Consider the following 23,364-nt stretch of genomic DNA (forward strand, 5'->3'; position numbering starts at 1 on the left):
TATGTATAATTGTACAGATTTGAGGATATATCAATTGAATATACGATTTTGGTGTTGTTGCGATAGTTTATACTGAATGTTGCAAAGTGTAGTTCTCGGATGTTGCATGAGGTGATTAAAAATGTATCGGTTGGTTATTATTGATGTCTCATAGATTTATTTCAAGTAGCATCTTGAGGCATAAAATGATGTTGCGGTTGGATTGTTTTGTCTCGAATCAGCTGCACCTGATGATTTAATTTTGGTTCAAATATTTAGTGTTGCAAAGGTTGATATCCAATATTGCATACACTATTTTTCTATGCTAAAAATGTTGCATATAACAATTATCATTTTATCCACTTTCTTCCCCCCTCTCTGTCATATGCGGGTGGCGTGATGCATTGGGGCAGATGCCACGTGTGGTGCCACCACAGCAAGAATGGCAGTGCTGTTGAGTGTTGTTATCAAGGTGGCTCACGCCATATGTTGCAACGGGAGGGAGAAAGAAGCACTGATCTAATTAAACGGTATTATGGAAGCGTCTGATGAATTAACGATGTCCGGACGCTAGCAAGCTCGTTCTTAAAATCTTTTTAAGGACAAAAAGGAATTCGGCTAGCACTGCCTTTTTGCCTGGGCGTGTAATCTGTCACTAATTACTATTCAACTTCTGAAAAATTTGTCAATAAAAAAATGCAAACAAATTTCATGATGGGCCTCTGAATTCTGGAAACAACCAAGCCCCAACTAACTTGGTTTGCCTTGGCCCGTAAGTTTCATCGGCTCGGCCCACCTGGCTCTTGCACTGGCGGTGGAGAGGATCCAGCCTGGCATTAGTACCCCACCACCCTTCCCGCTCGTTTCCATTCTTCCCCCGCTCCTCCTCCGACCCTCCCCTCTCCGCCTCGCCCCGAACCAAACCGCCCCTCCCAATTCTAGCCTCTCGAACCTTCCAGAGCCCGCGTGCTCGACCTCGCCCGCCATGGCCTCCTCCTCCTCCTCCTCCTCCTCCTCCTCCTCCTCCGGCCAGGGGCCCTCCACTTCGGGTGACCGGCGTGCCATGCGGCCGCAGTACTGGGACTTCGTGCACACGATCGTGGTCTACGCGAACGAGAACGACCTAGTGCTCCAGAAGCTCCTCACCGCGGTGATGGAACTCGACATCGTCAACGCGAGGAGTAAGTCCCTCTCGACTCCGTGCCGTAGCTTCTCGATCGCTTTGGGGTTCCGCGGGTTCGTTGCTTGCGATCGATCGATATCACTGGCTCCTTGCTTGGTGTTGCTGGTTCATGTGCAGAGTCCGCGGAGAAGCTGAAGGCGATGGGGACGGGCCTGGACGCGGCGGTGTCGGCCGTCGCCGAGCCCAAGAACAAGCGCCACGGGCCGCTCCACGTCGCCGCGGGGACCAGATACCTGGAGATGTGCAAGATGCTGGTCAGGAAGTACAAGTGCAACACAAACGCGGCCGGTGCTGATGGTATGCTTCGCTTCGTTTCTTCTCCGATTTCTGCCTGATCGAGTTTGCTTTCTTCTGGGTTGGACTTGGATCTCGGTTGCGTTCCGTTGTTTGATCGCGCATTTCTGCGAGGTTTTGGGCACGGGGGCATGAAGATTGATTGATATGATGGTGGGTTCCTTTGTCCTTCAATCTGCGCTGGTTGCTTGAGACGTGGGGTGTGCGTGAGTCTTGTTTTGTTCGATTGGGCGGCGTGAACCCCGATCGATCGCCGGAGTTATGATCCGGGCGGCGGCAACGTAGGCGTTGCGGATGCAGCATCTGTGAGGAGGAAGAAACTGTAGCTAGCCAGGAGGAGAGAGGTTCGTGGATCGTGGTGAAGTGAGTGGGTGGAATTAGCAATTGGGGCCCCAAACCAGAGCCCATTTGTTTCACAGTTGGGCTTAGAAGTTGGCCCGGCTTGGATCTGGGCTTAGGCTAAGCCATGAAGGCATGGATAGCAGAGCTGCTGCTCGTCGCGCAGAAGCATAGCGGCGGCGCGCGGCGCGTGGGTGGGCGGCGGCCAACGTGATGCGCGGCGAGGGCAAGGGCGCCGCCGCGCCGGGTGGGGTGCGTGGCGAGCACCTGACCAGGCGGGGCCGCAAGGGGGGAAGCGTGATGCGCGGCGAGGGAATAGATTTGACTTTCAGGTCGGCTAGAGAGTAGTGCGGGCACGGCGTCAGGTGAGATCTCGGGTCTATGCACCGCCAGTAACAATAGCTTGTCCGATCGTGGGAGACATGAATGCTATCCAACCCTGGCAGTTTCTTACTTTTAAGGGAGGATTTTACATGTTTCTTCTGTGTTAGGTGTGATGTCTGGTTAGTTAATCTAGTTGCATGTGGAGTTGGACTGCTTGGCTCTGTTTTTTATCCCGTTGAAATCAAAATGTAGGTGGAAGAAGCAGTTTAGAGAATGTTCCGTAGTTCTATCATGATCAGCCTTGAGAAGAATTGCCCCTTTCAGGGATGACTGTTTCCCTGTTTAATGTGACCCCGAGTCCCCGGCAGCTTTAACTTGCCTTTTATGATTATAATTGTGCTGAACCTATCCCAATTTTGTCACGCGCCGAAACAAAATGTGTATGAGAGCAGAGGAAATGCAGTAATCATATGACTGATGCTCCTGTCGATAGTCCATTGTTTCTGGAGTGAAACTGATAGTTATATTTTTGTTCAGTAGTGTAGGTCTGCAAATGTGTCATGCTGTCGGGGACAACTGCACATATCCATTGAAGATAGATATAGGTGAGGCTCTAGGACAGCTTATGTCGGCTATGGTATGCCTCCATGCCAACCAGTATCATACTTTGTTTTAGTACTCTGCAATGCTTTGTGTTTTTATTCACCGGTATTTTAAAAAAGTTAAGTAACTGGTGTCTGAATATGCAGTCATGGATCTGCTAAGTAAAATTTTTTTAGTTAGTGCCGAGACATAGGTGGAAACTTGGGTAAAAGTTCCTCTCTTAATTTTTGATCTTATGGTGCACTTACCATGTGATAGCATCTTGGGCGTTGTTTTGATATGCTTTAACCACGTGCTAAGGCTTTTAAATATTTATCAATTTCATTGGTCTGAGTGAGAAACATTGGCCATCCTTAATTAATGTTTACTTATGCTCGTGTCAGGTGAAACACCTCTGTTTTTTGCAATACTAGGTCAGGGATCTCGGGCTATTGTACAGTATCTTATCAACAGTGGTGCCGATCCAAATAAAGCAAACAATCGTGGGATTACTCCACTCCACCTTGCAGCAGGACAAGGTTTTTTCTGCCCATGTTATGTGTGTTTTGGAGTTTTAGCTGTTTCATTGAGCTTTTTTTTTAGGTTTATCCTGGCAAATCTGTATTGCTTTGACACAGTGGGTTGCTTCATATATCTTTTCAGATAGTATTACAAATGTCTATTCCATGTGCTTGAACTTAACATATCTCCTCTCAAACAAGACACATAAGTAAAGTTAAGCAATATTCACCTTGAGCCGTGACTAAAAGAAAAGGGCATAATCCCATTTCTGTTGCTTCAACCTGGAATTACATGAGTCTAGACACTAGGGTGTAGGTAGAGAAATAGCAAATGAAGTCTGGACCATCCACTGAAGACCAATGTTTGGTAGGTTTCTTGGAATATTTTTTGAAAGCTATCGTTTGTTGGAATTACCCCAGCTAAATGAGCTGTGCTTGTTGCTTAGGCCTAAACATTGCTTGTTAGCCACATTTTGTTGTTCAGTCACCTACATGCATTTTTGGTGGCGTAATGTTGCAAAAGGGAGCTTGTACAGAAGGTCAAGAACTGCAGTGTAGCAACCAACACGTGGCTTATACTGAAATGCAAAACCACCTTTATGTTCCATATTTGTTAATTTAGCTTTAGCTTGTACTCCCTCCGTCCCATGAAGAGTGCAATTCTGCGTTTGAAAAAAAAATCTCATAAAGAGTGCAATCCTAGGAATTGGATCTCAACTGCATGTGGTCAGATTTGATTAGCATGCCAAAGCTAACTGCATGTGGTCAACAAATGAGGGCATGAGAGTCTTTTCACGCCACCGCTAATCTGTCTGAAAAAGACTAGAATTGCATTCTTCATGGGATGGAAGGAGTAGGTCTATAAAAATGCTAAAATGACCAATTCTTAAAATATTGAGCTCTTCGTGATGATTGACTTTTGTTATTGATATATCCTAAAATTTATTTTTTTGATTATTCATGTATTCCATCCAGGTCACTGTGAAATAGCAGAGTATTTGTTGTCCAAAGGAGCTAATGTTGATCCCATATGTCAAGATGGTGAAGCACCACTGCATATTGCTGCTCGCCGTGGAATGTTAAGAATGGTGAAATTATTGTTGAGCCATCGTGCAGATGTAATAACTTCTTTCTTTCCTGCTCTACTTTCCTCATTTGCATCTATATTATATGTGTTGGAGTTTAGTACCATATCCATGATAACTGAGCAACAAATTGTTGGCTGAGTGAATTCATACTTGCCACCTTGTTTTAATTTTCTTGAGGCTATTTCCGTCCCACCCCTGGAAGCCCACTATACCAGGTCCAGCCTGGGTGGCTTGATTACTATTTTTATTTTCTTGACCGGGCTGAGCTGGAACTTCTGTTTTATTAACCAGCTCAATCATATGCCCTTTTATTTTTATTTTGTTCTATCATGTAACATCTTTTCTCTGGTTAGGCTCTTCCCTTGCCTACAATTGATGGCTTGGTGCCAGGTTGTTACGTAGTAAAGTAAAACCTTAATTCCTCCCATAACCATCCAAAGTAAGCCATGCTCACACCAAGAGAATTTACATGTTTGATGAAAGTTGCATATCCTCCCTGCTTCTTTCTACCTTGTCCCCACAAGTGCTTACATGTTGGCATCCCAATGGGCAGATTGTGTATTGTCTTAATCTTACGTTTCTTGCATGGAGTCAGAATGGGTAAAAAATCCTATATAACTTTAAATTATCTATGTTTTGCTGCTACATTGTTGGAGTGCTCATTTCATGTTGGTGGAGGGAACGGTTACGTAGGGAACCTTGTTGATGAAAGCTGGAATTTTCATATGGATAGTGTTTGGACATATTTTTTGTTCAGTGGTACATTAGGAGACGACATGATGTTGTGGTATCCTATGTTTATGCTATCCATTTGCATATTTAATTTAATTTTGTAGGTTGAATTGCATATTTAATTTAATTCTGTAGGTTGAATGAAGTGATAAGGTGCTCCCATCTGTAACCTTTTATCAACTTATAATAGCTTGCACACTGCCTGCTTGATCATTTCTTTCTGCTTGAGTGCCATAATGTGTTTTTTTTCCCTTTTCCCCAGTGTAACAGACTTTCGGATAAACTCCACACACCACTGGTGGCGTCCCTATTTGGTTCTTCATTGGAATGCTTGGAGGCATTTATTAAGGTGCAGTAACTTGTCCCTTTGGAGCTACTGCTCACCCCAAATAATTTCGTGCCAATCAGGCAGAACAAATTTGATTATGTCATCCCTAAGATGAGCATGAGTTGCATCATGTTTTTGAAAAACTTTCTTGAACACCCTGTAACATGTATTCTAAATTGCAGGCTGGTGCTAATATCAATACTGGTAGTCGTGTAACTCCATTATCAGTAGCTGCTCGTAAAGGCTTAGCTGACTGCATCAATTGTTTGTTGAGTAAGGGCGCTAATCCTAATGAGCCTGATGAAGTGAGTCTTACCATATTCACTTGTTAGTTGCCACTTTTGTCCTGCTTCTGGGCTTTATATCTATTATACTTACCAAGTAATGTTCCTGAAATATTATAATGAATGCTTTGTAGCGCGCTAAGACTTTAGATTTTTAGGATATTTTGTTCCATGATCTGCTTGGTACTCCAGAAAATTTAGGGTAGTTAGCCATGGTTCTTACATGTGGCAAAATTATGCTCTTCGAGGATTGCAGTCATGGTTTCCAAATATTGATTTTTGGAGGTGTTGTGAGATAAGGCTCGAGAATGTATTCTTTGAAAGAACTCCATTAATGAATTTGTGAATGTTGCATATCTTTCTAATACTGAAGTTGAGATGATGGCTTCATGCAACAACAAAGAAAAAATTGCAAAGGAATTGAAAGTGGTTGATCTAAATGTTCATGCACCTGTTCATCCTTCTGTTAAAAAAAGACATTCATTATTTTCACATCCCAGGAACAATAGGAGTTTGAGTACATATGCACAGTTTAGACTGCCACTGTACTATACAGTGTACACAAGTACCATAATGCACGCCCTGCACCTGTAGTTCCTTATGTTCATTTGTGATCTTTGTGATAGGTTTGGACTTCGGAGTATAATGCCTGTATCATGTCCTCATTGTGCAACAGAAGGCCTCTAATTTTGTTATGCTTCCAGCTCTCCATTGTTTATTTCTAATTTTCTTGTGTGGTTTGTTAACAGGATGGTAAATTGCCAATAGAAATTGCTGCATCCAGAGGATGGCGGGAATGCGTTGATATTCTTTTGCCTGTAACAAACCCTTTGGAGAAATATGCAAACCTGAGCATTGCTCAAATGCTTCAACAAGAAGCAGCTGTGAGTTCAGAGACACAATTTGGAAATATTTCCCATTTTTCTACTGAATATGATGGCTGAATTGATGTTGGTGACTGTTATGAAGACTGCAATATATATTTTTATAGATACTGATTTTGTGATATGATTTTAATTTGAATTTTGGCTGTATATGAGCTGTAGGCACGGCAACACGAAGCACTTACGGCTGTTGTAGATGGAGATGTTGCATATTGGGAGAAGAAATATGCTCATGCATTGGGATGCTACACTAAAGTAATTTTTTGCATATCTCGTAATTATATTTAACTTGTATTTGTAGTTGCCAATATGTCTCTTCAGCCTATGTCTATTGTCAAGCAGCTGCATTTCAAAGAACCCTGATGAATCCAATAACTAGTGCTGGTTTGCCTTACATATTATGATTTTTCCTTCTCTTTAACAATGTGCACTCACACATTAGAGTTAACAAGGAAGCACATAAAAGTTTGAGTTTCCTCCAGGCATGCTATGGAACTGGGTGTCTTATTGTTAAAGCCTTACCTCCTTTCCAATGCCAACTTTCTGTAGAAGAATCAATATGTTTGCCTGTATTTGTGCAGAATGAGATATCTAACCTTGTGTCAGTTTATGCTTATAAGGCAGAAAGTTGTCGATCTAAGGAAATGCCATTTCCGAATTAAATTAAAGTTTGGTTTGGTATCATTGGATGACTTCAGGCATTTAGGCTTGGCCATGGTGATCCAGCCTTGTATGCAAAGAGGGGCCTTTGCCATCTGATGATTCATGATCATCATAGATTTTTGGATGACGCGTATTCCTACATGGATGCCATGACACCAGATTTATCAGTACCTTGCTCTGAGGAAGCTGCTAAGAAATTGGTGCTGGTGAGTTATGCTAGCAAGTAGCAACGGCACAACGTGTCATATTCACTGTTCATGTGTTGACGGTGTCTTCTTTAGGAGTACGGTATGAATTGGAAAGAACTGAGGCCTGGTTCTGGAAGCAACCTGACTGACGAAACTGACCAAGCATCCAGGTTTGTAGCCTGCTCTAGTTGTTTTCAATCTTTGATCTAGTGATCTTTGCACCAACAAAAGAATATTTGCACCAACAAATTGACTGTTTATTTGATTGCCATTTCATATCCTGATTACCATGTCTGCTTTGTGATGCTAATGGTGCTGATGTAACCTTTCAACGTACTTTATGTCCAGGGAGGAGCATCCGTGAAGCAAGGTGGTGGTCAGTTGCTACTGCACAGACGAGAAGATGGTGGTGACATTTGCCGGGCGTCCATGGAACCTGCAGGGCTGTTGTTTTTGTCGGATCCTGCATTTTTTTTTTCTCTCTCCCTGGAACCTGTCCACGTTCCGTAGATGGTAATCCGATGGTAATCCAAAGCGGCTGGAGATTTAGTACCTATTATACCTAGTTAATAGCATAGAAGATACGCATGTTTCTCATGGTACGCTGAACCGCCAAAATGGTCCGAAGTTGGGCCCTCTGCCTTGGGTTGCAAGACCAAGCATAAACAGTGATGGAAACCTGGATGCTGTAACGCTTTTGAGTTGTAACTGAGCTGAGATGATGGAGTTTAATTCGTTGGCGTGAATGTTCTGGGAGTTGATCGCTGCTCTCCCTAGATTACAGGGTCCGACTTGTCATTATCGTCTGGTTTTGTTTTGCGCGACAGGTTGTCTCGCCTTGTCTTATCCCTATTCTTTCTTCAGGTGAAAACTTCTCCTTCCCAGTTTTTACTTGTTTCTTTCGCGTGACCAAGGTGCGCATCAGTGACCTGAATGGCCCATCACCGCACGCTCTCCTCCAGGGGCCGCGAGCCCACGATACGGCCAATGGCGGCCCAAGCCCGTGCCGTCATCTACTCATCTCCCCTCCCTCCCGCACACCCCACCCCCACTTCCACTTGCCTTTCCCGCCACAAATTGATTTCCTTCCGGCTTCCGCAGTACGATTTCATTCCATTTCGTTCCCCTCCATCCGCTTCAGAACCCAGGCGCCTAGACACTTCTCGATCCTTCCGGAAAGTCTAGGATCCCGGAGACTGGACGCCCGCGTGCCCCCCGGCCCCTCCGACGCCGCCATCCAGACTGCCCGTGATGGCAACCTCCGCCGCCGCCGCCGCCGCCGTGAAGCGCGACGTTTCGCTTGGATCCCCTCCCCTCCGCTGGTTCCACTCGCACCCCCGCACCTGCGCGTAATTTGATTCCCGCGATCTCTCTTGGCTGACTAGAAACAGCGAGCGGCTTGGACTTGCGGGGAGTGAGGGGCTCCTAGGGGCGGACCTTGCTCCACTTCGCGAGCGGCTGAGGGGCGCCTCAAGGTCTGCAAGTTCCTGGTGGAGGGATCGGGGCTCCACGTCGACTCCACCTCCGCGGAAGGTGAATTGCGCCGCCGCCGCCGCCGCTATCAGATTGTTCACTGTTCTTCTGAAAAGAAACATCATCTCTGTTACAGGCGAGACGCCGATTCTCCTCGCCGCCGGAGCTGAGGGGCGCGACATCCTCCCCGCTTTGAGGTACCTTCTGGATCGCGGCGGCGACCCGGCCATGCCCGACGCCAGGGGATCCACGCCGCTGCACAACGCGGCGGAGTATGGTGTGCTCCTTGCCCTTCGGTCATCGATTCACCCTCTGTGACTCTGTCAGCAGGAATCTCATGGAAGTCGTGCTTACTTAGGGTGCGTTTGGTTGGGGAGCCAACTTGAATGGAATGGTTCCATTCCAATTTTTGAGAATGGAGCCGCTCCGTTCTACGTTTGGTAAGAAGAACGGAGCCGCTCCATTTTTTATTTGGTTGGAGAGTGTGCTAGAGTAGAACCGTTCCATTCTGTATTTGGTTGGAGAGCCAGATGAGTGTGGTTACCTCCTCATTTGTTGGGGTGAGCTTACCACTTTGTTGGGGAGCCGTGCGGCGGCGGGCGGGGGGCTCCAGGCCGCCGCCGGCGGGGGTGGGGGGGGGGGGGGCGCGGGCGCCGCCGGCACTGGGGGGGGGGGGTGCTCCAGGCCACCGGGAGGGGGGGGGGCCTGGCGGGAGCCGTGCGGCGGCGGGCGGGGTGGCTCTAGGCCGCGGGGGGTGGCGGCAGGCGGCCGCCGGCGGGGGTGGGGGGGGGGGGGCAGGCGGGAGCCGTGCGGCGGCGGGCGAGGTGGCTCCAGGCCGCCGGGGGGGGGGGGGGTGGCGGGCCGTGCGGCGGCGGCGGGCGGGCGGGCTCCAGGCGGCCGTCGGCGGGGGGTGTGGCGGGCCATGGCGGCGGGCGGCGGGCGGGGGGCTCCAGGTGGCCTCCGACGGGGGTGGGGGGGCGGGTGCCGCGCGGGGGGAACAGAGGGAGCGGTGCCCCTATCTCACGCGCGCGGGAGAGGAAAAACGAGCGCTCGCGTCTGGTCAGATTTGGGGAGCGGGATGGTTCCGCATATCAACGGAATATTCGGAGCTTTCCGCTCCCGGAGCCATTCTGTTCTTTCTGGATTGCAACCAAACACCCAGAAAAAAGGAGCGGAGCGGTTACATTCCAATTCGCTCTCCAACCAAACACATCCTTAGAAGGCCTTATACTTGTACACAACTGTTTACATACGTTCTCTGGAGGAGCCTGATTGTGTTTGATTCCATTTTGTGCCTACAGGGAACTGCAAGGCCGTAAGACTGCTGCTGTCCAAGGGTGTTCCCGTCGATCCTCTCGGTCATCGCGGGACGCCGCTGCACTTGGCTGCAGGGTACGGCCACGACCAGGCTATGAAGATCCTGCTGGAGCATGGAGCCGATGTAAGTTCCAGCATCGCTGCTGCCTTGATTTGGTTATGAAACTATTCGTTGTAGGAGTGTTTCTGCAGCACATGATGGCTGCATTCTCTGAACCATTTTTCGATTATCAAAACTGTTTTCTCCCTTTGCAGCCCAATAGAGTTGTCAATCATGTTCATTCACCGCTCATGGCGGCATGTTACGCGCATTCCTTGGAATGTATGAAGCTTCTTGTTGAGGTCCTGTTACTTCTTGCTCCCTTGAAGTATTCTGAATTCTACTATGTTTTTTCTGCTTGAACGTATCAACAAACTAGTTTGTACTAGAATAAATAATCTTGGGTAACTGACCAGCTTTGTTACTTTGATTGAACCTGTCATCGGCATTACATGTGAAAGTCCTTCCTAAAGTTACCTTGATTTATATTTCTTATTCTACAGGCTGGTGCTGATGTGAACTTTAGAAGTCCGTCTGCCCCACCTGTTTTGATGTTGGCAGTTAATGATGGCTTAACTGACATTGTCAACTTCTTGCTGGAGGTCGGAGCTGACCCTAACATTCATGTTTGGGTAATCATGTCTTGTCTCGTCTCTGATTTCAGATCTTCAAATACCGTGGCCCTTTGCATATCCGATGGCTGGGTGAACAATACAGTTGTAACAAAGTCTTTGAGAGTTTGGGCTATTTCAGCCCTCTTCCAGGACCTTTTGTGTTGTTCATCGGTATTTCGAGCAATTAGTCACAAGTTTTTGACTTGTGATGTTCCCTGGCCACTAATTGCCTAAATTTCAGTCTCAAACTTGCCCAAAGGTATTCTTTATTTCCTTCTGTCAATGAACGGTAGCGCTTTGGGCCAGATGTCGAAAACAGAACAAGTCTATTGGGAGCGTAAATGTGTATATAGAATACAGTCTTCTCTATAGGATAAATTTCAAGCACATTTTGCATGGTATATCTGTTTTCATATGCAATTTTATGGGTTTTCTACAGAGTACAGACTGCAGTGGTCTGGTCTGATATTGCATAGTTTGCAACTCTAGTGATAAATTGCCTGTGTCTGAATTTTTATAATTCATACAGATCAAATTTGCATCTCAAAATAGTGGTTTCACAAGGCCAGTAGGCACAAAGCACAAGATTGAAATTCCACTGTTCCAAAGTTAGTCTAGGTACACCTACGATCTCCATTTTTTCAGCACTTGATCACTAACTGGAATTTAAGAGGGAGTAATTTTGCTTGCTCTCATCAAATTCTGCTATACTCGTTGATAACATGTATAAGACCATTAGTGTCATTTATATGTTATTATCCTAAAATTCTTTTTTGTTAAGAGAGAATTAGTACTGTTCATCTCCTTTTCACCTATGTTGTTGGATCATGATATCTCTTCCATTTTTGTCTTTACAATGCAGGATGGGAAGTTCCCAATCATGTTAGCAGCAGCTCATGAACATCATGAGCTTGTTGAAATTCTATTTCCTCGTACAAAACCAATTCCATCTTTGATCGACTGGAGTGTTGATGGGATTATTAGATACATCAAATATCCGCACTTGGAGCCTCGGGTATGTTAGTGGCCTTATGGGCACACTTTTCTCAGCCGAGCTTGCAGAAATGCTCTTACATTTATCTAACTGCTGGAACCTTTTGAACGTGCTACCGTGTCTAGGAGGTGGTGGAAGAAAAGATAGCTGATGCGAAGTCACAAGGAAAAGAAGCCTTTGCAAAAGGGGACTACCTTGCTGCAATCTACTTCTATGACCTGGTAAATGCTTGAACCAAAATTCAGGATATACTTATTGAAAGCTTGGGAAAACACAAAATGTTGCAGTACAGGTAATTAGTTGGCAGTTATGAAACATCAACTTTCATGACATTGCTGAAAAAAAAGAGAAAAATCTGAGATACTGAGATCTCGCTGATTGTTATTTTAGGCAATGGGAAAAGATCCACTCGATGCCACCTTATTCGCCAACTGGAGCCTATGCTGGTTGCGGCTGAGAGAAGGGGAGAGGGCTCTGTCAGATGCTCGGGATTGCAGAGCGCTGAACCCACGTTGGGCAACGGCATGGTACCGTGAGGGCGCGGCTCTCAGCTTGCTGAAGGTATTGCTTACACCATCAGTTTGTAGCCTCACAACCTCATGTAATCTGTCCACATGTATCCTCACTCTCTTGGTGTTTCTCTATGCACAGAACTACAAAGCAGCAGCCGATGCGTTTGTGGAAGCGCTGAAGCTTGACCCTGCAAACAACGAGACCAAGAAAGCGTTGAGGCATTGCTCTTGTCCCCTTCTACTTTCAGCTATTGCCCGGACCAAGTCTGTCGTGGTTGGGATGAGAGCATGAACATCCAAACCCTAGCTTCTTATGTACAGCTTTGATTAAGATCTGCGAGTGATAATTCTCTTCTTCTGATTTCTGGAACTTGCAGGGAGGCCACGGAGTCTATGAACTATGAAGAGCGCTGATCTCTCTGGACAACAGAACCACCAAGCTGCTGCATCCGTTCGATCTGATAATCCTCTATAACATATATGGGGATTGTAACTAACGTAGCAAACAAAGTAGAACGTAGTGCTGCTAAGTCTAGTTTCATGCCGTTCTTCACTCTTCAATCTTTTGCAAAACATTTTGTTGCTGCCTGGATTGAACAATGTGTTCTGTTCGGTTGTTCCATTCATTCCTTGTCGTTTGATCGTTTCAGAATCTCCCATCGGAAAAGCTGTAGGGTCTAGCGTAGCAGTGGCTACTGAGGTATGAGCATCACCTCGTCTGATGACCCTGGCTAGGAGGGATCACTGGATGAATTTTCTTTTTTTCTTTTCGAAACACAGGATGAATTTTCTTGGCAAAGCCTCTGACTGATCGAGATTGTCAGAATTTTGCCCCCGATCCAAATCGTCGCGTACGGGTTCGTCTTCCTCCGCTGCGGAGACCGCGGAGCTACTCATCGTCGTCGCGTATCCGGCCGCGCCTCCGCCGCTGCCGGGAACGCCTTCTCTCCGAGTGCCCCTGACGCTCGATCGCCGGGGCTGCGGCCTGGAGCGTGCGCCGCTCCCAGCCACCGCGTCGAGTTCTTCGCTTCGGCCGCCGTTACCGCCGCTGCAGTTCGTCTCCGCGCTACGGAGACCTCACCTCCGGGTTCGCCGTTACAGGTTCGGCGCGTCCTCGTCGCCGGTCCTCCGCCGCCGTCGTTCGTCGGCCGCAGGTGCAGACAGGCGTTTATTTGTAAAACAACAGGGGAGGGTATTTGCATATCTTCGGATCGCGATTAGTAATCGGGATCCGATTTAGGGGGGTATTTGCATATAGTGAGGGGTAAACTGCAAAAGTCCCGTCCGCCTCCGCCGCCGCCCCTGTTTCCGGCCTCGACGTCGCCGTGGCGCCCCCATCGTCTCGCCTCTCCTGATGCTCACGCCGCCGCCGACCTCCGTCGACCAGATGGCTCGCCACGCTCACGCCGCCGCCTCTAATAGACCGCCCCTGCCCCTCCCCCCTCACTGTTCTCTACAGCCGGCGGCCGCTGCACCGCTCGCGCCGCCGCGACCGCTCGAGCCTGCTCCACTTCGCGGCGGCCGGTGCGACCTATTCTCCTCGCCGCCGGAGCTGAGGGGCGCAACATCCCTCCCCGTTCTGAGGTACCTTCTGGGTCGCGGCAGCGGCGACCCGGCCATGCTCGACGCCAGGGGATTCACGCCGCTGCACAACGCGGCAGAGTATGGTGGGCTCCTTGCTCTTTCGATTCTCCCTCGGCCTTACGAATTCTATGGTATTATTGAGCACCTAGCCTACAGATTGTTTATGAATGCTGACATGCTGTGGAGGAGGTCTTGCTGTGTTTCATTTGGAAATTTTGCCATCTTCTTGTGCCTCCAGGGCACGACGAGGCTGTAAGATTGCTGCTTGCCAATGGTGTTCCTGTGGATCCTCTGAATTATCGTGGGACGCCGCCGCACATGGCTGCAGCAATGGACCAAGACCAGGCTCTGAAGATCCGCTCGATCATGGTGCTGATGTAAGTTTTAGTATTGTTACTCTCCTTTTTTTTTCTTCTGCTGAATATAATGATGCATAGCTCTCCTTCGTGTACAGAAAAAAAAAGATTCAGTTTCGTTGTTACCCTGTTGTTTTGCCACTTCAGACACTAGAGAAAGGCACCAGCAAAAATTTTGTTTGACTTCACTTGATGTAGCTGTTCTCTGTAGGAGTTTTAGCAGAAGATAATAATGATGGGTACATCTTCTGAGTCGTTTTATTAATAACCTCAAAGGTTAATCAGAACTCTGATATTTCCCTTTGCAGCCCAACCGAGTCCTCCATCATGTCCTTTCACCATTCATGTTGGCATACTGTGCACGCTCCTTGAAATGTAGGAAGCTGCTGGTTGAGGTCCTGTTACTTATTAACTTTCTTGAAGTATTCTATTATGTTACCTTTTTCTACCTGAATCTACCAAGAAGGTTGTTTATAGTACAATCTAGGCTAACTAAACAACATTGTTACTTCCATTGATCATGTTTTTGTCATTACATGTGGAATTCTCTCTAATGCTGCCTGATTTGTATTTGCCACTCTATAGGCTGGTGCTGATGTGAACTTTAACAATCCGCGTGGGAAACCTGTTTTAATGATGACAGTTGATAATGGTATGACTGGCATTGTCAAGTACTTGCTAGAGGTTGGAGCTGACCCTAACATTCATGACAGGGTAATCACATTCATGACTGTCCTTGTCTCTGCTTTAGTTATTTTGATGTTTTGTCGTTTACAATGTTATGGTCCTATGTGTATCCTATGGCAGGGTAGCATAATAATGAAACCATAGCTTTTTGTCTCGTGCTCCATTGCCACTAGTTTCCTAGGCTGGGATCAAGTTTGCACCATTTAGTAAACTTTTTTTAATTCTACTATCAATGGTAGAGATCATTCTCGATTTTTTTTCAAACCTCAAGGAGCATAAATTCATCGATTATTCATATGTCCAGCAAGTTTTGTACAGTAGGTCTGTATTCAAGTGCAATTTTGTCGGTTTGCTTCAGTTTGCAGTGATCTGGTCATATGCTCTGTGGTTTGCTGCTCTAGCGTCTGAAATTGTGACTATTTTTCTAATTTGTATAGATCAAAATTGCATCTTAGAATCATGTGTCCACAGGTCCAAATCACAACATTGAAATTTCAATGTTCAAAATGTTAGGCCAGGTACACCTACTATGGTTGCCAGCACTGGATCACTAACTGGATTTAAGAGTAATTTCGCTCTCTTTCCCAAAACATCTGCTCAATGTATTTAACAGTATATGCGATTTTCTTAGGAATTTTTTGTTGATCTCCTTCTCCTTTCAAGCGGGAGTCTTCCATTTTTGTCTCAATATCTGAAGTATGGGAAATTCCCAATCATGTTAGCAGCAGCACGTGAACATCATGAGCTTGTCGAAATTCAATTTCCTTGGACAAAACCAATTCCTTCTGTGCCAGATTGGAGTGTTGATGGAATTATTGGCACTATGAAATACTTACATTTCGAACCTCAGGTATGTAATAAGTGGTTTCTTATGGGGGCACTTTCCCAGCCAATCTTGCAAAGTTAATAGAGGGATAAAATGATTACCGTTGCAGTAAAATCAGGAGCACTAATTTGCTAACTGCTACATCTATGTTAGAACTTCTTGAACGCCATGTCCTTATGTACCTGAACATTCTACTGCATAAAGGAGTCGGTGGAAAAACAGAAAGCTGATGCGAAGTCACGGGGAAAGGAAGCGTTTGCGAAGGGGGCTGCCTTGATGCAACCTACTACTATGTGCTGGTACATGCTTGGATCAAAATTCAGGGTACACTTGTTGGGATCTAATACAAAATGTTGCAAGATAGGTGACTAGCTAGTTCTGAAATATTACACTCAGGGAGCAAGAGGTCTTCAACCTTTAGTTTCCATTGTAGCTGCTGCTCAAACAAAATTCTGAGGTGCCAAGTTATCTCTCCGAATGTTGCTGCAGGCAGTGGAGAAAGACCCGCTTGAAGCCACCTTATTCTCCAACCGAAGCCTATGCTGGCTGCGTCTGAGAGAAGGGGAGAGGGCTCTGTCAGATGCCAGGCGTTGCAAAAGCAAAACGCTGCGCCCAGCCGCCCACATTGGGCGAAGGCATGGTACCGTAAGGCACAGCTCTTACTCTCTTAGCTTGCTGAAGGTATTAGCATACATTGGATTTAGCCTTGGATCTAGTTTTTGCTCCTATATGTGCTCACTCTCGTGGTATTTCTCTACAACCAGGGCTAAAAAGGAGCAGTCGATGCATTCTTGGAAGCTTCCAAGCTTGACCCTGCCAGTGACGAAATCCAGAACGCGTTGAGGCACTGCTCTTGTTTCCTTCCATCCACTGCCATTTCAGCTACTGTCATAACTCCACATCCTAGCTCTTCCCCATACAGCCTGAATATGTGAATGGTATTCTTAGGCCTTTGGTTCCTGAACCCTGCAGGGAGGCCGTGGAGTCTACGAGCAACGCTGGTCACTCGGGAGAACAGAACTGGTCGCTACAGGTAGCCACAACCGCAGCATGCTGGTGCAAAGACTAGTTTCAGTCTATGCTTGACATACTGAACTTTGTTTCTTTTGTGAAATGCTCTGTGGCTGCCTGTTTAGGCTGGATGCGAGCTTTCACTGGATTGATCGAACTAGGAGCCCTGTTAGGAAACTGGAGTTACTATTCCTTGCAAAGTGTTTGCGGTACGTTGTTAATCCGCGTTCTGTCGAACTTAACTGGTTACCAGATTCTGCAGGATAGCAGTGACCACAATCTTGTGGTGTGTGGATGATCTAAGGATTTGTACCTGTGTGTGGCAAGAGCTGTTTTGACTCCTTATCCTTCCTTGGTCCTGGTCCTGGACCTGGTGTTCCACATCGTTGTAGTGTAGGGGGTCATTCTGCCGTGTATATGCTCTGGCATGAGTTACCAGAAGCGTCTCAGCAATGATCACTGATGAACTGGTTCAGTGTCCTCAGTTTTCTCTCCCAAGATGGCACTGAAAAACTCGTGCCTCCATCGTTGCGAGTTGTGATCTGACAAAAGTTTTCCACCCAGGTACTGACATTGTGACTCTGTAGCAGTCTAGCAGATGCTCTGCTCTGAACAAGCTTAATTCTTCCTATGAATCACTGCCGGTGTTGGTGAAGATGAGATGCACTGGTCCTTCATCTCCTTTCTGCGGCCATGCTCACTGCCGGTGCTGCCGTGACCGAGAACCTTCCGTCTCGCTGGTGTCACTGCAGAGCGCTGACGACCGAGCACAGCGCGCCGCCCGGATCGACCGGCGGCATGAGCCTCGACTGCGGCCAGGGCCAGTTAGTTATCCCTGCCAGCCCCGGCGACATCTGCTCGCCCGTCCGGCGCCGAAGCTGACGCCGCACCGCTACGGAGACAGGGTTATCGCCCGAGGCTGTGGCGCCAATCCGGGGGTGCGCGCGCCGCGTCTGGAATCGCGTGCACGGCGCCACGCCGCTTCGGTCTCCTCGCCCCTGCCGCGGCGGCGATGGGGAAGGAGCGGCCTTCCCGGCTGGGAAACGCTCGCTGGCGTATGCCGGGCTCACTTACACGCCGTGTGGTCGCCGGGATGCGGCGGCCGCGGCGGCGAACTGGGTGGCCGCGCGGGCGCGCCTGGCACGGGGTGGACGGTGTTTCGTTTACCGTCCGGTTTACCGTCCGGGTCGAGGTGAGCGGAGCCGTTAGATCTAAGCTGTGCGGCCAAGATTCGACGAGATGGCTTGCTTCCAGCCGGGGCGCGTCATGGGCCAACCGGAGGCCAGACTTTTTTCTGGAGGCGAGTCGTGTTTGATCGCTGAGCATGAAATGCGAGCGTATGGAGGCCCATGCTACTCCCGGGCCCATCAAGCCGGAGGGCCCGGCGTCCCATGCATACTCCCGTCGGCCGCGGCTGCCCGCCTCCGCCCCCTCGCGTTTCCCGCCATTAAACGCCGCCTCCGACTTCCCTCTTCTTAAGCTCCGAAAGCCCAGAACCCTAACCCGCGCACGCGCTCTGCAACAACTGCCGTCCGCCGCCGTCGCCGCCCTCGCAATGGCCCCGCCCCCCAAGAACTCGGACTCCGCCGCCGCGCTCCAGGCCGCCATCGATGGCAACCTCAGCCTTCTTAAGGGTAACCGCCCCCCATCTCTCTCTCTCTCTCTCTCTCTCTGTCTCTCTCTCTCTCTCTCACGAACCGCTGCGTCTCCCGGGCGTTTGGTTTCGACAGCGGCGCCAAGCTTCGGTGCGGCGTTAGTTTCCTTCGATTTGTCCACTAGTTTAGGCAGAGATGCCCGCTTCGAGACTAATCGGCCCGCTAGGGTTTGTCCTGCATTTAACCGCACCGATTATCAATCGTGTTTTTCGATTGTCACTGTTGTTTTCCGGTTAAAAATGATCTTGATTGTTGCTATCTCAATTTCTCTTGTTAGAGCTGGCGGGCAAGGTGAACCTGCGGGATGCCGAGGACGCCAAGGGGCGGAACGCGCTCCACTTCGCCGCGGTGAAGGGACACCTGGAGGTCTGCAGGTTCCTAGTGGAGGAATCGGGGCTGGATGTCAACTCCGTCTCTGGGGAAGGTACGTCCGACTAGCTGGGAATGGGATTCTCCCCTTGTAGGAAGTGCCAGAGTGCTATCAGTGAGGTTCTTCCCTTGTAGGCCGGTTGCCGGTCCACTGCGCTGCTGCCGGGGGGAGCGACAGCGTCCTGAGGTACCTTCTCGACCACGGCGGTGACCCAGCGGTGCCGGACCACAGGCGCTCCATGCCGCTCCATGACGCGGCCGAGCTAGGTGTGTTCCTCAACTTTAGGGAGGCGTTAGAAAACATCACCTGTACGTCCTGACTCCTGAGGTACCTTGTTGTGTTTCATTGTGCCTCCAGGGCATTTCGAGGCTGTAAGGCTGCTGCTATCCAAGGGTGTTGATGTGGACCCAATCAATTATATTGGGACACCGCTGCACTTGGCCGCCTCCAAGGACCAGGATCAGGCTGTGAAGATCCTGCTGGAGCATGGTGCTGATGTAAGTTGTTAGTTTCATCAGTTCCATGTTAGGCAGGTGCTTATGAATTGGAATTGCACCTGTGGCAAAAAAAAAATGTTTCACTTGATTGTGAAATTGTTTTGAGTTTAGGAGGTGCAGCAGAATTCTTGGTGGTCTCATTTTTCTAGATTAATTTCTATGATCTGACTAGCTATCGAAACTGTGATTCATTTCCTTTGCAGCCCAAAAGAGTTGTCAATCATGTATTTACACCACTCTTCATGGCGGCATGCTGTGGGCATTCCTTAAAATGCACAAAGCTACTGGTTGAGGTCAGGTTATTTCTTAACTTAACTAGATTCGTCCTTATTGTTCAAAGGAATTTGTTTAGAGTAGAATCCAGGCTAACTAACTAGCCTTGCTATTTCCATTGCATTTGTCATCATGATTCCTCTTGGCTGTTCTCTCTAGAGCTACCTAAACCTTTGTATTGCAAATTTTACAGGCTGGTGCTGATGTGAACTTTACATGCCCCTGGGGACCAATCATTTTAATGGAGGCAGTTGATGATGGTTTAACTGACATTGTCAAGTTCTTATTAGAGGCTGGAGCTGACCCTAACATTGCTAACGAGGTAATTATTTCTCTCCCTTTGCCTCTGCTGTTTATTTAGTTCATACTTTGAAAGTTAGAATCTCATGGCCTCTTGCATTTCAGACGAGGTTTTAATATAAAATTAGGGTTTCTTGAGCGCATGTTATGGAATCTAGATCGTTCGCATGTCAAACAAGTTTGGTACTGTAGGTCCATATTCATATTTATTGTTTTGAATTTACTTCAGACTTGCAGTGAGTTGGTCAAATATCCAGTGATTCAGATCTTGTGATAAGTTTTCTTTGTCTGCAATTATGATTATTTTAATAATTCATTTAGATCAGGTTCTGCATCTCAGAATCAATTCTACTGCTGATGTATTAGTCTAGACACACCTAGGATTTCTAACAATTGATCACTAACTAGATGCAATTTTTCTAGATTTCCTTCAGATTATCCTTTTTTAGTTAACAATATTTAGAACTATTACTGCCATTGGGATGGATTAAGGGGGGAAATTGTATTGTTGATCTCTTTTTCATGTTTCATGCCGGCAGTGATTGAGAGCTACTTGGGTGGACTGGCAGGGGCTATGTACCTCCTCATTTTCCAATTTTCTCTATTAGAGCTCTTGAGATTGAGAGAGATTTTAGTGCATGTTCTAGTATTTGATCCCAATTATCATGGACAAATACATGAATTAACTTTGCTGCCCCTCCTCTATTCTTTTAATTCTAGCTCCATCCCTGCATGGCGGATTGTATTACTGCTGTGTTTTTCTTTACAATGCAGGATGGTAGATTCCCAATCATGTGGGCAGCAGGTCATGGGCATCGTGAGCTTGTTGAAATTCTATTTCCTCATACAAAACCAATTCCATCTATACCAGACTGGAGTGTTGATGGGATACTTAGAGCAATGAAATATTTACATTTGGAGGTTCAGGTATGTAAGTGGTTCCTTATGGGCAGTGTGCACTCAGAAAAGACTGCAGTAGTTCAATTTTGTTAACCTTTAACATTTATGATTTATCATGTTCGTGAACCCCTTGAATGCCATGTTCTTTTATGTAACTGCACATGCTATTGTGTTTAGGATGCAGCTCTGGTGGCAGAGCGGCTTGCTGATGCCAAGTCACAAGGAAAGAAAGCTTTTGCAAACGGGGAGTACTTTGCGTCAATTCACTACTATGGTCTGGTAAATGCTCGAAATTATACTTGTTTGGGGATAATATAATAATGTAGAATGAACAAACTTGAAGTTGTTTTCTTAATGATGGAGGCCAGCAGACTATATTGACATATCTATAGTCCTTTACATCAGATGGTGGAGCAATTACACTGCATTCTTATATTTGATGAATAGGTTATCCTGTCTGTGTGCATAAATCAGATGCTAGCTATTTGTTGTTTGCTCACACCAGTATTAAACTAAGGGAACAGTTCACTTTTGGTACCACTTTTGATTTGGTATGGATTTACTTCCTGTACTGTAAATGCAGTTATTTCGATCCTCATACTTCAACACCGGTTCAAAAAACTAAAGGTCCAGGGGCATTTTTGGCTGATGTGCATGGATTTACTCCAGCTTAATAAGTTTGGAAAAATACTGAATTGATTTTTATTAATATAATAAAAATAGCAAACAGCATTTTAAAAGTATGAAAAATGCTTCTGAATTTTTGAAATATTAAGCTGCAATAACTCCAAACCAACATCATGACGGTTTTGTACCAGATTTGAACTGTTATTGAAATAAATGATTTTAAGGTACGGATAAACTGGACTAACTTGATAGTATATGTAAGACTAGCCATGTGCCCTTGTGTTGCAATGAACCTCCAATAAAGAAAACCGAGCATCAAGTTGAATCAAGAGCCACTGCTCACAAATTTACAATTAGTGAGGCATGTAGAAACTAAATGCGTACTACTGTCCATAGAGGATATATTGCATACATATTCATGCATACACAATTCAGTTCAGAGAAAATCCCCCTGTGGAGAACCAACAAGCCACCATACTTCCTCTTTCAAAGAAGCAAAAAAGTGTTTTTTCACTTACACTAATGCAACGGGCCAGTGTTATGCTCCACACCAGTTATATCAAACCTAGAAAATCCAAAGAAACTGAGTTGTCGCTAATTGTTAATGCAGGCAGTGGACAAAGACCCGCTTGATGCTACCTTGTTTGCCAACATGAGCCTATGCTGGTTGCGGATGAGAGAAGGGGAGCGAGCTCTGGAAGATGCTCGAAAATGCAAGATGATGCGTCCTGGTTGGTCGAAAGCATGGTACCGTGAGGGCGCGGCTCTCAGTTTTCTGAAGGTACATGCATCAAATCCAGTCTTGCGACTTGATCTCATACCCCTGTATCTCACTCCCGTGGTGTTTCTTTATGCACACAGAAGTACAACGAAGCAATCCCTGCGTTCATGCAAGCACAGAAACTTGACCCTACGAGCGATGAAATCGAGAAAGCGTTAATGTAAATGCTCTTGTGCCCTAATATTTGCTGCATACAGTTATTGACATAATTATGTCCATTGCCCATGGGAACATGGACATCTATACCTCACTGATCCCATACATCTTTATGATCCATTGGTGGTACCCTTATGCCTTTTGGTTCCTGAAACTTGCAGGGAGGCCATTGAGGTTGTGAGGAGCGCTTCTTGATCATCAGAACACTGGAACTTGCTGGAATATTGCCCCTTTCGTGATAAACTGTTAAGATGTTTTGTGGCCGGTAAGCTTAGGCAGCAGGAACCGTGCAATTGCACTGGATTGAGCTAGCATTGTACATAATCTAGATGCCTCCCAAGGAAAAATGGCAACCTGCAGGATCCAAGCTCTGATGGTTTCATGGCATCCAATGGCCTCTGCTATGAATTGTTGCTTGTCTCGCAGTTCCATACGCTAGTGGTCTTCAGATGGAAGCAAAGCAAAGCCTCATTTACAACCACAACTCTGCAGGATAGCAATGACCTCGATTTTGTATTCTCAATTAATACCCAAACTAATTCGATTATCCTTAGGCTTTTGATTCTGAGCCTTACAGGGACGCCATTGATGCTATGAAGAGCACTGCTGCTTACGCGGAACAACAGAACGTAGTGATATGTAGCCCTGTACATACATACATACTGCTTGCTCCTTTTCGTCTTCTCTGGAGAACAAACGGAGCACGGGGACTGTCTCCTGGCCTTGGGAATTCAAGTTTGTCTGCTGGGAAGTTTTCCTCGTTGAGTTTAGATGAGTGAAGGTCAAATCGTTTTTCACTGCTATCAGCATGTGCAATCTTCAGAGAACACAACTTAAGTTTTTTTTTTAAAAAAAGGCGCCGTGAATTCAACCTTTGTAGCTGCGGTCCGTGACTGCATCTTGCTGATTCTACGGTATCCAGATGCAGGTGCATCTCGCAATCTCATTCTGACAGCACTTAAGTTGTGTTCTCTGAAGATTGCACATGCTAAAAAAAGTATG

At 46.8% G+C, this 23,364-nt stretch overlaps 2 protein-coding genes and 1 pseudogene across 2 annotated transcripts; all 3 read left to right on the forward strand.

The window, feature by feature from the left end:
* The first annotated feature begins 1,939 nt into the window (after window positions 1-1,939).
* LOC112885617 (ankyrin-3-like) lies at window positions 1,940-12,961 on the forward strand. Its single transcript, XM_025951198.1, is given in 22 exon segments — window positions 1,940-2,160; window positions 2,657-2,724; window positions 3,106-3,240; window positions 4,198-4,340; window positions 5,305-5,391; window positions 5,553-5,675; window positions 6,404-6,538; window positions 6,701-6,793; window positions 7,237-7,407; window positions 7,483-7,559; window positions 8,531-8,670; window positions 8,775-8,842; window positions 8,844-8,922; window positions 8,999-9,139; window positions 10,164-10,303; window positions 10,435-10,566; window positions 10,723-10,851; window positions 11,696-11,848; window positions 11,953-12,048; window positions 12,218-12,388; window positions 12,479-12,558; window positions 12,717-12,961. Coding segments are annotated over 21 exon segments (2,382 nt in total). The 5' UTR covers window positions 1,940-2,160; window positions 2,657-2,672; the 3' UTR covers window positions 12,754-12,961.
* Window positions 12,962-13,063: 102 nt separating this feature from the next.
* LOC112886814 lies at window positions 13,064-17,593 on the forward strand (annotated as a pseudogene).
* Window positions 17,594-18,358: 765 nt separating this feature from the next.
* Window positions 18,359-22,557, forward strand: LOC112885618 (serine/threonine-protein phosphatase 6 regulatory ankyrin repeat subunit B-like). The gene is made up of 11 exons (XM_025951199.1): window positions 18,359-18,437; window positions 18,736-18,882; window positions 18,963-19,094; window positions 19,186-19,325; window positions 19,529-19,618; window positions 19,792-19,920; window positions 20,673-20,825; window positions 20,976-21,077; window positions 22,036-22,206; window positions 22,287-22,366; window positions 22,524-22,557. The coding sequence occupies exons 1-11, from the start codon at window positions 18,359-18,361 to the stop codon at window positions 22,555-22,557; spliced, it is 1,257 nt and encodes a 418-aa protein (XP_025806984.1).
* Window positions 22,558-23,364: the final 807 nt, after the last annotated feature.

This window comes from Panicum hallii, chromosome 3 (assembly GCF_002211085.1).
Source record: "Panicum hallii strain FIL2 chromosome 3, PHallii_v3.1, whole genome shotgun sequence".
Lineage (NCBI taxonomy): Eukaryota > Viridiplantae > Streptophyta > Magnoliopsida > Poales > Poaceae > Panicum > Panicum hallii.

Excerpts from the sequence above, each read along its gene's own strand:
- LOC112885618 (XM_025951199.1), top strand. The coding sequence starts at position 18,359 with ATGGCCCCGCCCCCCAAGAACTCGGACTCCGCCGCCGCGCTCCAGGCC. Across the intron at positions 19,095-19,185 it reads CCATGACGCGGCCGAGCTAG|GGCATTTCGAGGCTGTAAGG; the intron begins GTGTGTTCCTCA and ends TTGTGCCTCCAG. Across the intron at positions 19,921-20,672 it reads ACCCTAACATTGCTAACGAG|GATGGTAGATTCCCAATCAT; the intron begins GTAATTATTTCT and ends TTTACAATGCAG.